The 13,750-nt window shown below is 59.7% G+C and overlaps 1 protein-coding gene across 1 annotated transcript in view; it reads right to left on the reverse strand.

Moving 5' to 3' along the window:
* Positions 1 to 404: 404 nt before the first annotated feature.
* Positions 405 to 13,750, reverse strand: part of MYH7B (myosin heavy chain 7B) — a 21,985-nt gene continuing 8,639 nt past the window's right edge. Inside the window, 27 exon segments of the mRNA XM_007447813.1 lie at positions 405 to 416; positions 492 to 629; positions 1,081 to 1,176; positions 1,259 to 1,363; positions 1,455 to 1,525; positions 1,528 to 1,624; positions 1,710 to 1,835; positions 1,909 to 2,305; positions 2,748 to 2,863; positions 2,958 to 3,082; positions 3,207 to 3,556; positions 3,681 to 3,877; positions 3,949 to 4,064; positions 4,152 to 4,278; positions 4,956 to 5,345; positions 5,423 to 5,509; positions 5,829 to 5,978; positions 6,065 to 6,241; positions 6,901 to 7,143; positions 8,099 to 8,354; positions 9,143 to 9,279; positions 9,381 to 9,504; positions 11,292 to 11,409; positions 11,611 to 11,698; positions 12,125 to 12,201; positions 12,291 to 12,417; positions 12,510 to 12,689. Of these exon segments, the coding sequence (XP_007447875.1) occupies positions 405 to 416; positions 492 to 629; positions 1,081 to 1,176; positions 1,259 to 1,363; positions 1,455 to 1,525; positions 1,528 to 1,624; positions 1,710 to 1,835; positions 1,909 to 2,305; positions 2,748 to 2,863; positions 2,958 to 3,082; positions 3,207 to 3,556; positions 3,681 to 3,877; positions 3,949 to 4,064; positions 4,152 to 4,278; positions 4,956 to 5,345; positions 5,423 to 5,509; positions 5,829 to 5,978; positions 6,065 to 6,241; positions 6,901 to 7,143; positions 8,099 to 8,354; positions 9,143 to 9,279; positions 9,381 to 9,504; positions 11,292 to 11,409; positions 11,611 to 11,698; positions 12,125 to 12,201; positions 12,291 to 12,417; positions 12,510 to 12,689 (4,227 nt within the window).

The following is a 13,750-nucleotide window of genomic DNA, read 5'->3' on the forward strand; positions in this document are numbered from 1 at the left end:
CCCTTGGAGCACAGGGAGGCTGTGCCCGGGCCCCCCGCTCCAGGGCAGCATCTCCTGCCTGAGCCCACCCCCGTGCAGGAGCCTGCCTGGGAGCATACCCTCGGCCCCTCCGTGTGTTGCCAATTTATTAACAACAAATAAACCGATTAAATGGAGACTATTAAAGAATTTATTTTAAATGACTGATGTGGACCTGACTTTTGTCCATGAGACCACGTGCTCCCCTCCCCTCCCCTCCTGAACCCCAAAGAATGAGAAGGAACCCGGTAGGAGCTGCAGACGTGGCGTTTATTCAGGGTGTAGCAGCGCCTGGGGTGGCGAGGCTGCAGCAGGGGTGGATGACGAGAGGATCAGGGTGGGGCAAAAGCAGCAGGTGTCCCTCTTCAGAGCCCAGGGCTCAGGTGTCACTCCTTGTGCTAAGGGGAGAGGGGTTCCTGGGTGAGCTGCCCCCCACGTGGAGGGCAGGGTGGGTGCCCCACACCACTCCTCACCTTGGGGCCCAGGGCGTCCCGGGTCCGCGCCCGCAGCTTGTTGGCCTGGGATTCCGCCATGTCCGCCCGCTCCTCCGCGTCGTCCAGCTCGTGCTGGGCCTTGCGATACTTGGCCAAGTTAGTGTTGGCCTGCTGCTCCTGGGGGCACAGGCAGGCCCGCTCACCCTTTGGTCACTGAAAGGGTCAGCACCCCCAGAAGGGGCTGGCTTCTCCGGGTCCTCACCTCTGCTCCACCACCACTGCCTGCGGCCCTCCTCCCCCGTCGCCAGTACCCACAGCAGGAAGGAGCGGGGGAGCCACTCCTTCCAGAGGTGCCCGTGTGCCAGACCTGGCTGGAAGGGGAAGGCGCACGCGGTCCCTTCAGAGACAGCGCTAGGTCTCATGTCTTGGCGGAGCTGTTAGAAACGTGTCTTCTCGCTGGGCAGTGGGGTCACTGTCCCAACCTACACACTAAGCCAACACGGGGGGAATCCACGGCCCAGTGATGGAGCAGGCCTGACCGGCTGCTGGCATCCCACCTGGCTGCAGAGCCTGGGGCCAGCTTAGAAGTTGGGTGACCACAGGCATCCTCAGACCCCCATGCACTCACCGCCTCTTCACACTGACGTTTGTAGCTCTTGACCTTGCTCTGCAGCTTGTCCACCAGGTCCTGCATGCGAGCCAGGTTCTTCCTGTCCTCCTCGGCCTGGGCAGGCAAAGGGGATTCAGGTCTTGCCCGAACCAGGACAGCTCCAGGGCTGCCCCCACAGGTGGACCTGGTCACCCACCTGGTACGCAAGCTCCTTGACCCGGCGCTCGGGTTTCCGCACCCCCTTGAGGGCCTCGGCGTGCTGCTTCTGTTCCGCGTCAAGCTCGGCCTCCAGCTCCCGCACCTGCGAGCAGCCAGCCAGTGGGCCTGGTGCCCTCAGCCTGCCCTCGGGTGGCCCACCCTGCAGGGCAAGGGACTGGGAGGGCCGCACACACCTTGGCCTCCAGCTTCTGCACCTGCTTCTTCCCGCCACGGAGGGCGGCTTGTTCTGCCTCCTCAAGCCGGCCTGCAGCTCCCGCACCGTCTGCTCCAGAGTCGTCTTTGTCCGTTCCAGGTGTGCGCTCGTGTCCTGCTCCTTCTGCAGCTCCTCTGCCATCATGGCGGCCTGTGCGGGAGGAGGTGGCGTGGTCGGGGGTCAAAGTCCCTTCGGGCTCTGCTCGGGGGCCCCCACGGTCCCGGCCCAGCCTCACATCGGTGGTGGCCTTCCTGGCCTTCTCCTCGGCTTCCCGCCTTTCCTGGGCAGCCTCCTCCGCCTCCCCGCTCAGCTGGGCCAAATCCACCTCTAACTACTTCTTCTGGCTCAGGAGGCCTGTGTTCTGAGGGGGGGCAGGGCTTTAGAGTCGGCCTTCAGGCCCCTGCCCCGTGCACCCCTGTGACCCCCGTCCTCACCTGCGAATGCAGGAGGCTGAGGCGCCCGGTGGCCTCCAGCAGCTCCTGTTCCGCCAGCCGCCGGCTGCGCTCGGCCTGCTCCAGGGCGGCCCGCAGCTCTTCCAGCTCCGTGGCCAGCAGGGCGGCCCGCCGCTCCAGGGCCTGTGCCTGCTCGTGGAGCTCGGCCGCCAGCCGCTGCTCCTCATCCCGCCCCGCCTGCTCCTCCTTGAGTTGGGCCTGCAGCAGCCGCGTGGCGGCCTGTGCCTCCGTGGCCTGGCGGGTGGCGTGGCCCAGCTGCAGCTCCAGGTCGTTGAGGTCGCCCTCCATCTTCTTCTTGAGCCGTAGCGCCTTGTTGCGGGCCCGAGTCTCTGCATCCAAGGAGGCCTGCAGGGACTCCACTGCCCGCTGGTGGTTGCGCCTGTAGTTAGGAGGGATGAAAGGAGGGGTCGTGGCCTGCGAGGGACTTGCTTACAGACACGCAGGGAACACTGGAGACATGAAGCCAGTTGGGGAATAAGTGACCTCTCCCCGGTTTCAAGCCCCTTGTGTCTGCCTGCCTGCTGCCCATCAGAGCAATTTCACAGGCAAGAGTGAGGCCCCAGAGCAGACAGACAGGGACTGAACTCTGGCTCTACCCCCACTGTGTAACCTTGGACAAGTCCTCTGGCCTCTCCGAGGTTCACCTCCAAACTGTGGACGATAGTCCCCACCTAAGAGGGTCGTGGGTATGGGGACATTAGGTGTCTGTGCCAGTCCCCCACACAGTGGGGCTCAGCCAACATCACCTGCCCTTCTGCTCTCAGGTGGTTGGGATGGGAGAGGCTGTCGGCCCGGGGAGGAGGGACAGCCCGGCCCCGCACCTCAGGTCAGCGCACTCCTCGTCTTTCTCTGCCAGTTTCCGGTCCACCTCAGCCTTGACCTGGGAAAGCTCCAGCTGGGTCTGCAGAGTCTTGGTCTCCTCCAGCTCCAGGGCCCCCTGGGGATGCAGAGCAGATCGTATGGTGGTGGGGCCGTGTGTGTTGAGAGGGGAGGCCGGGGAGCAGCGGGTCAGTGTCCACCCCGCCCCTGACCTCGGCCTCCTCCAGCGCAGCCTGGAGCTCGCTCCTCTCCCCTTCCAGTGCCTTCTTGGCTTTCTCCAGCTCCTGGATGCTCTTCCCGCTGAGGCTGACCTCGTCTGTGAGGTCACTGATCTCCTCTGCAGAGTGGACAGGGCACTGAGGGGCCACCCCCACGGCTCATGCTCCAACCCCATCACCCTGTGTGACCCTGAGGGACTCCCAGTGACCCCAGAGTGGCTCTGACCCTGGGGTGGGTCGTACCCTGCAGGTTCTTGTTCTCCCGCCTGAGCGTCTCCAGGGCCTCGAGAGCCTCCTCGTGGCTGTGCCGCAGCCGGAAGAGCTCCGCGCCCAGGCTGCGGGCCTCCCTCTGGGCCGCCTCCAGCTCCCGCTGCATGTCCTCCTCCTGCCGCCGCCGCTCCTCCAGCGCCCGCTCCAAGTGCCGCTGCTTCTTGTCCAGCGCCGCGGCCGCTGAGGTCGCCCGCTCCAGCTCCAGGGTCACGTCCTCCGACTCTGTCTGCAGCCGCAGCTTGGCCTTCTCCAGCGACGAGCACTTGGCATGAGCAGCCTCTACCCCCGCCTCTGCCTCCTGCAGGCGCAGTGCCAGCTTCTTTCTAGGCCACGGGAGCAGACAGGATCTGGATGCGTAGCTGAGCCCCGCATCTCCCTTCACCCCTGACAGCTCGAGGTGCAGGCGCCGTCCCTGTGTGGTGACGGCCTGGCCCGCAAGGCACTCACTTGGCCTCCTCCAGTTCCCCGGTCCTCTGGATGGCATCTGCCTCGTACTTGCTCCTCCACTGGGCCACCTCGGCGTTGGCCTTGGACAGCAGCCGCTGCAGCTCGGCCTGGGCTTCGGCCTCCTCCTCGTGCTGCTCCCGCAGGAGGTCACAGTCATGCTGCGAAGCCTGCACGGCATGGGCCAGCGTGCTCTTGGCCTGCAGAGAGCCCAGTGACCTCAGCATCGGGCCGGCCAGTGGCCCTGTGCCCATGCCGCCTGCTCCGCGGCAGCCAATGGCTGGCCCACCTTGCTCTCCAGCTCCTCCAGGCTGCGCGTGGCCAAGGCCTTACCACGGCTCAGCTGGCTAATCAAAGACTCCTTCTCCAGCAGGCGGCTCAGCTCCCCTGCAGGCCAAGGGGCGAGCCGGCAGGTCAGGTGGGTGAGGGGCAGCACTGAGCCCCGCTGTGGCCCAGCCAAGCCCCCGGCCTCACCACTCTCGGCTCGTAGCCGCCCCCGCTGGGTGCTGGCCTCTGCCAGTTGCCGCTGCAGCTCCTCCGCCTTGATCTTGGCCTCGCTCAGCTGATCCTCATAGGCCCGGCACAGCTTCTCTGCACTGGCCTGGGATCCGGGGTCAGGGGTCAGGGATCAGAAAAGGTTTGTCACTCACAGGGCAGGATCTAGGGCTGCCAGTCAGAGACGCGGACCCGGAGTCGGGAACTAGCAGGCTAGACACGTGCCCAGGAATCAAAGGGAGAACAGAACCCCACGTTCAGGGTCAGAGATTCTATTGCTGGACTACGGCTTAAAAGATGAGTGTCAGGAGTGAGAGAGGGCTGTACTAGTCCCAAGGCCGGTGCGTCAAGGTGAGGTTAGGACACTAGAATCCGAAGTCGGCTGGGGACACTGGTCAGAGGTCAGCTGTCAAGCTTAGGTGGTACAAAGGTCAGGGGTCAGGGTTGGGTGCTGGGATTAAGGACAGGAACAGTCAGGACAGGTATGAGGTCAGAATTCAGAGGTCAAGGACTGAGAAGTTCGAATTGGATACTGGGTCAAAAATCCCCTGGAGTCAGGGCACAGAGTTTAGGAGGTAGGGTTTGAGGTCAGGACTGGTGTGGGGTTCAGGCTGGGTGTCAGGTGAATGGGTCAGGGGTCCCGATCAGGTGTAGGGCCAGGACTAGTATGGAGTCAGATTGGCAGCGGGTGGTCAGGGGTCAGCTGCTGGAGTCAGAAGGGGTTCAGTCAGGATAGGCTGCTAGAGTCGGGTCAGAGGTCGGGATCAGGAAGGAGGCAGACACCTTGCCGCGGGCCAGGGTCTCCACGCTGGCGCCCAGATCGTCCACCTCCATGCGGAGCTCGCTCTTCTCCTTTTCCAGCTTCTGTCGCACCCGTTGCAGACTGTCCGCCTGCTCGCCCGGCTCGGCCATGCTCTCCGCCTGCTTGCGCCGCAGCGCAGCCACTGTGGCCTCGTGCCGCAGGGCCGCCTCCTCCAGTTCCCGCCTCAGCCGCCCCAGCTCCGCCTCGTGCTTCCAGCAGCCCTCGGGCCGCCCCGCGGACGCGCCGCCCACCTCCTCCAGCCCCTCGCTCAGCTCCACCAGCTCCCGGGCTGCCTCTGCCCACTGCTTCTCCACGCGGGCCCGGGCCGCCCGCTCGGCCTCCAGCTCCTCTTCCAGCGCCTCTGCCCGAGACTGGGGATGCGCAGGCGGCAGTGTCACCTCCGGGGGCCTCCGACCCGGGTTTCCGCCCACCCCCGTCCCCCGCACACCTGCAGCTCCTTGATCTTCTTCTGCAGCTGGGCCCCAAGGAGCTGCTCGTCCTCCACTCGAAGGTTCAGCTGACTCAGCTCGGAGTCCTTTCCGGAGGTCACAGGGTGGGCATGAGCCGGCCCAGGGCCTAACTCCCATCCACCTGCCTGGGGCCCCTCCGTACCCGCCCCCAGCACACTCGCTGACTGAGGCACCTCGCCCGGAGCAGCCCTAAGTGACCTCATCCCTGTGTTCCCTCTCAAGCCCCAGCCCTAGATCCTGGCCCTTGGTGACCCCCTACACCCTAGGGTTCAACTTCTGCTGTGATGCAGAACCGACTAGAGTCCAGGGGGGTGAGAAGCGGGGTGCAGGTTCAGGAAGCCCCCTGTGGCCAGGAGGTCGGGGCTGAGCCCCCCCCCCCCACGCCTACTTCTGGAGCTTCTCCTCCAGCTGCTGCTTGTCCTGGGCAGCATCCGTCACCGACTCCTGCGTCAGTTTCAGGTCACCCTCGAGCTTGCGTCTGGCCCGCTCCGTGTCCACGCGCAGCTTCTGCTCTTGCTCCAGGCAGCACTCCAGCTGTGGGCAGGACGGGGTGGGTGGGCTCCGCACCGTCCCGGCTGTCCTGGCCCCACCGCACAGCCGCTGCCGTGGCCCCAACTTACGTCTTCCACCTGGTGCTCCAGGCGGGCCTTGGCCTTGGCCAGCGCGCTCACACGGTCCTCCTCAGCCTGCAGGTCGCCCAGGGCCTGCTGGTGGGCCTCCTGCAAGGCCTTCTTTTCCTTCGTCAGCCGGGCCACTGACTCGTCCAGCGCCGCCATCTCCTCCGTCAGGTTCTTCACCTGTGTCAGGGCCAAGGTCACCATGGGGATGCCTCCCCTGCACTCTGGTCTGAGCGGCCGCCACACCATGTCACAGCAACCGTCCCCTTCGAGCCAGGGAACCTCGGGCGAGTCACTTCATTCTGAGCCTCAACTTTTTCACCCTTAAGGGGTGATTATAGCGTCCTCCTCGAGGGATTAATGAGCAAATGCTCACAAAGCCCTGGGCACAGTGTCCGGCCCAGAGTGAGAGATCAACAGACACCAGCTATTTTGGGGATGCACAGGTGTTTAAGCAGCTGTTTCCTAGTCCTGCCTTCATCGGGGAGCACCTGTGAGAACCCGAGTAAGCGGCTTACCCTGCTGAGCCCCACTTTCCCCTCCTGTATGAGGGAGTCAATACCCCGAGTCTTTGAACCACCTGGGCTCTTGGGAGGGTTCAGTGAGGGAAGGCACCCGGGGGACATGGAGCTGGTGGATGACAATCACTAGCATTTGCTGAGTACCTACTACGGGCGAGGCCCTGTGGCGAGCTCCAGCACAGGCTAGTTACACGCTGAATCCTCAACCGCCCTAATGAGGGAAGTGCTGCTATTAACAGCAGCATTTGACAGATGAGGAAATTGAGGCCCACAGAGAGGAAGACACCTGCCCAGGGCCACAGCCGGCCCGGCCCACACCTTATTCTCCGTGGCTTGCTTCTCCTTCTCGGCCTTGGCCAGCGTCAGCTCCAGGTCATCAGTGTCCTTCTTGAGCTCTGTGCACTCATCTTCCAGCTTGCGTCGGTGGGCAGCCAGGTCAGCATTCACCTCCTCCTCGTCCTCCAGCCGCTCAGTCAGCTCCTTCACCTTCGCCTCCAGCTGCACCTTGGACTTGATGAGCAAGTGGCAGTGCTCCTCGGCATCCGCCAGGTTTTCCTGCTCCTGGAGGGGGACATGGGGAATGGGGCAGGGTCAAGGCAGCTCAGGGACACCAGGCCAGGCCCCGGAAAGCAAGTTCATTTGTCCGTGCAGAGGCTGGACACACGCTCAGTTGGGCTCTGGGACCAAGGAACACCGAAGACCTGCTCTTGGCCCTGAAGGCGTTCAAGTGTGGTGGGATAAGGGCTCAGATAGAGGGATGGACGGGGCAGCAAGAGGGGAACGTTAGACAGGCTGGGGGCAACCCAGAGTAAGGCCCAAACAAGGGCTCTAGCTGAGAAGCCAACTGCCAGTTCTGCCCACACTGGGCTGAGGGGGTGGGGAGAGCCCTGCACGGCCATGGAGGGCTCAGGTTCTCTGCCATCACTGTTTCCTCACTACCTGGCTGCATAACGTCTCCTGCTCTAGCAGGTGAGTTTGTGAGCCCAGGCCTGTCTGTTCTCCCACCAATGTATCTCCAGAGCTTCCATGGGGCCTGACACTCAAAGTATTTGCTGAAGGAAGGAATGGCTCTGTAGACTTGGGGAGGATCCGGACCCTTGATCTCTACCCTCTGGTTGTTACTGTTACCTGCTGCCTGGGTTCCCGTGGCCCTTAACCAGAGAAGGGAGCATGGGGCTGTCTCGGGGATGGAGAGGAGGGGAGAGCTGGGGAGATGGGGCTACGCTGTAGCTTTGCAGGAAGCCACGGGGACACAAGGCGTGAGAGCATTAGGACACGTGCATAGACTGGGTGGGGAGACTGGGAACGTGGGAGGCTATGCACGGGTACAAGCCCATGAGCCTCCGGAATAGGAAGAAAGACCCGGGTGAGGCCTGAGCACCCAGAGCATGCCATTTCCGCCCTGGCCGGGGATCTGGTTATGGTATTTCCTCGGAGCGGCCTGGGGTTCTCTGAGGGGGCTGGGGGCCAGGGGGCACCAAGTCGCAGAAAGAAACCCTGCCCCTCCCCTACTCACTGCCTGCAGCTGCAGGGCCAGGTCGTTCTTCTCCTGGGTGACACTGACGTGCATCTCCTCCAGCTCCTGGCACTTGGCCTCGGCGGTGGCCAGTGCCCCTCGCAGCCCCCGCAGCTCTGCCCGCAGGGCCGCCAGTTCCGCCTCAGCCTGCGCCGAGCGTAGCAGTGGCTTCATCTTGAAAAAGAGTTTCATCCATGACCAGTTCTTGACGGCGTTGAAGGCGCGGATGTTCCACTGGATGGTGAACAGGGCATCCCTGGGGAGGGGCAGCCACAGGTGGCCAGCAGGTTCAGTGCCGCCCCTTCATAATGACAGCCCCGATGCTCCCTGAGCACCTACCCTGGGCCGGACATTGCACTGAGCACTTCAGCGTGGGACCCCGTTAACCTTCCCAACAGCCTCTCAAGTAAGTCCTAATCCTCTGCTTTACAGGTGAACTTGAGGGTAAGGCCCAAGGTCACACAGGTCTGCCCCCGGGGTGGGAGCTCAGGAGCCCTCCTGAATGGCCCCTGCAAGTGTCCTGAAGACACTAGGGGCGGTTAAGCCACTGGGCTCTTATATAAGGTCAGACTGCCTGGGCTCACATCCCAGCCTCCCACCTCCCGCCACAAGCCAGCGGACAAGCTCCCTCTGCTCAGACACCCCCTCTAGTGAACAGACACGATCATGGCACCTACCTCTCAGGACTGTCCTGTACTTTAACCGAGATAACTTCAAATAAAGTATCTTGCCCAGGGCTTGGCACTTAAGTGTTTCTTGGGAAACACTAGATGCCCTTATTACTACTCCGGGCCACACTCTGGGATGGCCTGGAGTACAGGCAGGTTCTCTTACCCCAACTTCTGAGGTGAGGAAGTGGTAGCTGGGGGCTGCGTGGCACAAACCACAGCCTTGCCCCTTGGGAGGCACGCAGGCAGCCACACGGTGAAATGTGATCCACAGGACGGTATGACAGGGTTCAGAGAGTCTGGGTTCAGAGGGTTCTGCGAGCTGGGGGACAGTGGCTGTACCCCCGCATCCCCCCCACCCCCTTCCGACACCCACCTGCCTCCAAGCAGGCGCTGGTACTCGAGGTGCATGAGGCGGCCCCGGCTCCGTGCCTGCAGCAGTGTCAGGACCTTGGCCAGACGCTGGTCACGAAGCTCCTCCAAGACGCCTAGAAGCCCAGCCTTGAAGAACACCTGGGGTGTGGGCGGTAGGTGTAACCCTCAGTCGCCTGCGTGACCTCTGCAGTGTGACTGCCCACATCCAGTCCAGCGCCCTAATTCCCTTGTGCCCTGACCTTGGTATGGCCAAACTGGTACTGGGTGTGGTCGATGTCCAGCGAGGCCAGCAGCTTCTCTGTGGCCTTCCTGCTGTCCATGAAGGTGTCGTCTGGGATGGCACTGGGGTTCAGGATGCGGTACCTGGGGGAGCAGGAAGGGCTGGAGAGGAGGGTGCTGGGCAGGGAGCCGACGACTGAAGAGGCTGGCCCCTCAGAGGCCGGAGCAGAAGCTCCAGAGGGCCACCCCCTGAACAGGCCGGCGGGGGACGGCCTTGTGACACTGGAGGACTGGGCATACTCGGCTTTAAAAGCCTGGGTAGCATTTAAATGCATTCAGTAGTTAAGTTCTTTAAGAGCCTGCAGCATTTACAGAAGGCATACAGCACTTTTATAATTTTTTAGTTTATGATTTTTAATGATTTATCATTTTTTTCAGAAGGCCGAAAAAAGTAAAGAAGGTGATGTGTTACAGCGTATCACAAACTGAAGAAACATTTGGGAGAGAATTCTAATCAACAAGAGCAAGGGTTCTGGCATACCCACTTCTAAAGGGGACACACTTGCACATGTGTACAGGGCTGTGTGGGTCAGGCTGTTGTGACCACACCGTGAAGGCAAAACCCTAGAAACACAAAAAGGCCCCATCCTAAGGGACTGATGAACAAAGCACGGTTCACTGGATTATGGGATATTTTACTGCCATAACAAAATGGATGCTGCTGCATGTGTCAATACATTTATCCAAAGCCCTAGAATGTACAACACCAAGTTCCATTACACCAACTGTAATGGCAACTATGGACTCTGGGTGATTAGGATGTGTCAGTGCGTGCTCATCAGCTGTAACAAATGTCCCACTCTGGTGGGAGATGCTGATGACGGGGGAGGCTGTGCACGTGTGGGGGCAGGGGCTTATGGGAAATCTCTGTGCCTTCCCCTCAATTTTGCTATGAACCTAAAACTGCTCTAAAAAAAGAAAGTCTTAATTTTAAAAAAAAGGATGATGATGCAGACTTATGTCTATTAATAAGGAACAATCTCCAAGACATATAGTTACAGGGAAAAACAAAGAGAACATGTGTGCGTGCACCCATGTGTACATTATTTGTATGGACACACAAGTATAATGGTCAGCGTGGATGGCCCCAGTTACTTCTGAAGGGGGAGGGAACTGTGCACGATTGCAGCCTGACAAAAATCAAACCTATAAAGGGAAGGCAGAGGGGCTAACAGCACGGACTGAGCCCTCACTTGGTGCCAGCCATTACATAAAGTCTAGTCCACGTGAACCCTCATTCAACTCCCAAATCTACCTCCAGCTCTGCCTGCCCCCTGACCCTTGAGCTCCAGACTAACAAATCCAATCTCCCCCTCAACTTTCCTATCTGCTGGACACATTTCTTTTTTTTCCGGCCATGCTGTGTGGCCTGTGGGATTTTAGTTCCCCGACTAGGGATCGAACGCCCGGGCGCTCAGCAGTGAGAGCGCGGAGTCCGAACCACTGGACTGCCAGGGAATTCCCTGCCGGAGACATTTCAAAGCTGACATGTTCAAAGTAGAGCTCAGTCCACTCTCCTCCTACTTCCCCACAAAATTTTTAAAATCCTATCTTGGTTTCTCAGTAAATCTACCACCAACTCCCCAGTTGCTCAGGCTAAACAACCAGAAGTCACCCTTGTCTTTTCTTTTTCTTACTCCTCATCCAACTCATCAGTAGCAAGGCCTGTTGGCTGCACCTCCAATATTTACCCTGAGCCTGTTCACTTCTCCCCCGAGCCCACCGCCCACCCCCAGGTCTCAGCCATCAGCATCTCCCACTGGGATACCTTCTGGCCCTCTCCCCAGTGCCCCTGCATCCTCCTCGGTGCCCTTCCACCCCCTCAGGCTGGAGCTGGGGAGGAACCAGGGCTGGGGCAGGGAGACACCCACCGCTGCCGGAAGTCAGCGTAAAGCAGCCTATTGGGGAATCCTTGTCGGCAGATCCGGATCCCCTCCAGAACCCCATTGCAACGCAGCTGGTGTAGCACCAAGAAGGCATCCATGACCCCTGGACATGGTGGGGGTTAAAGGAAAAGATTAGAGGTCAATGGACACAACTTCATGCCCCAGAAAAGACGAGGAGTCCAGACACAGGGCTCACTTTGAGGCTGAGCAGGCCCTGCGGAGGGGGCAAGACCCCGCTTCCAGTCTGCCCTGTCCCCTCCCTCCAATGTGCCCCCGTGCCACCAACCCACCCTGGGGTGACTACCTGGGGTCTTGTTCTCATTGGGGACAATGCAACGGACAAAGTGGGGCTGTGTGGCCCGCAGGTTGGTCATCAGCTTGTTGAGGTTCTCCTGGGGGTGAGGAGAGGGGAGAAAGCACAAGAGGGCAGAGAAGCAGAATTGGAAACCGCAGTGGATGAGCCCCTTAAGGACTGTGCAGTAGGTGCCTAAGCGTGTCTCTGCAGTGCTGCCCTTTCACTCTGCTCCTTGTGACCCTTTGCCCTCTTCTGTTTGACTGGGTCCCCGTTACCATCACCAAAGTCTTCACTCCCCAACCCAATCCCTGTGGCTCCGGCCCCATCCTCCCGCAAACCCTGCCCAGGCAGCATGGGGACGGGAAGCAGCACAGACTTGCTGTGATGTTCACGTGGAGAGGAATTAAACATCACTGCAAGTCTTAACAGCCGCCCGCCCAGGGTGCAGGGGACAGAGCAGGGAGCCGGGACGGGGTGGAGGCGGCAGGGTGAGGGCCTGCACGAGGCTTAGACTGGGCCTCACCTTGTGGAGCTGGGACACCGTCTGGAATGATGCTGCCTTCCTACGCTTCTCTTTCATCCCAGACTTGGGGGGCTCGGCTAGGAGAGACATGGGACCAGTCACCACTCCAAAGGACATCCCTCTGTGAGTCCCCTACAGAATCTCATCCCTCTGTACTCACTAGAGCAGGAGCCAGCATAGTTCTCGTAGAGAGTAGCCAAGAGCTTGTTCTGTGACTTTTGGAAGATGGGGACCACCGTCTCATTCAGTGGATCCTTGTTTTTTTCCAGCCAGCCCACGATGCTGTAAGGCACCTGCCACAGACCAGACGGGGGCTGAACCGAGGTGGGGGAACCCGGAGGAGGGAGGAGAGAGCTCAAGAGCTGGGGTTTCAACAGGCACCTACCACGCCCGCGTAGTGAACCACCTCAAAGTGGGCCTGGTATTTGCGCTTCTTGTCAGGCCGTGGCTGCTGGAAATTGGGCGACTTCCCCGCGTGGTTATCATAGAGCTTGGCCCGGAAGCTGGCATCTGAGGCCTTGGGGAACATACACTCCTCCTCCAGGATGGACAGGATGCCCAGTGGCTGGGGACAGGGCACAGCTTGAAGGGTCTCCATCAAGCCAGCCCATCCAGGCTGGGCTGGATCCCCATTTCCTGGAGCCCCTCCCTCTGGGAGCTTTCCCAGACCCTCCAACCTCAGTCATCTGCCCTGAGGGATGAAGAACTGACCTGCACCCAGGAGCCCTGTCTTCTAAGAAAGTAAGTTTGTGGTTTGGCTTCCAAGCCCTTTCTGCCCAACTTGCAGCTCTGAGTTGTTCTCTTTACTTATAAGAAGTGCGCAAACTCAAACCGGCATCCGTGGTCTCACACTCTCACACGTGGTACAGTCAAAAAAGGCAGTTGAGTTCAAATTCTGGCTTCCTCACTTAGTAGCTATGGGGCCCTTAGACCTCTCTAAGCCTCAATTTCCTAACCTGCAAAATGGGGAAATGAATACTTTCATTGCTGTTTTAACAGCAAAAGCTGTCAAACACCTAAATGTCCACTAGTAGGAGATTACGGAAATGCATGAAAATCATCTGCTGCATGAACTACTGTGCCTTCTTCAACAAAGCACCTGCTCAAAATACACTCTCAGAGAAAAGGTAGGAGGAGAAATGCGTCTGTGTTCATAAGAGAAAAGAGATGCCCAGGATAAAGGACTGGGAGGAAACAGGTTGTGGTAGGGCTGGGGGACACATCTTTTCTCCTTTATTTCTGATTTTTCAATTTTTCTTTGATTTTTCTTTCTCTCTAGTCTTTGTACAATAGGGAAATGTATGTAATGTTTTATAGACAAATAAACAAACGCACCTTACCTTGCCCTGTAGTTCCGGACAGTTTTCAGGGTCCAAAGAAACTGTGGCTGCAACAGTGCTGGGATGCACGCTCACACACACACACTGCTCACCAACACACAATCACACTCAATCTCCAATACACCTAGTCACACACATTTCCATTCATACACATGTTACACACATACGTGCACACATTTCCATTCATATACACATTACACACACACGTGCACAGCCACGCTCATACATGCACACACACATGCAGGCTTGCACACGCTCGCTCACACACAAGTGCACATTCATTCCT

This window comes from Lipotes vexillifer, unplaced genomic scaffold (assembly GCF_000442215.2).
Source record: "Lipotes vexillifer unplaced genomic scaffold, Lipotes_vexillifer_v1.1 scaffold397, whole genome shotgun sequence".
NCBI lineage: Eukaryota > Metazoa > Chordata > Mammalia > Artiodactyla > Lipotidae > Lipotes > Lipotes vexillifer.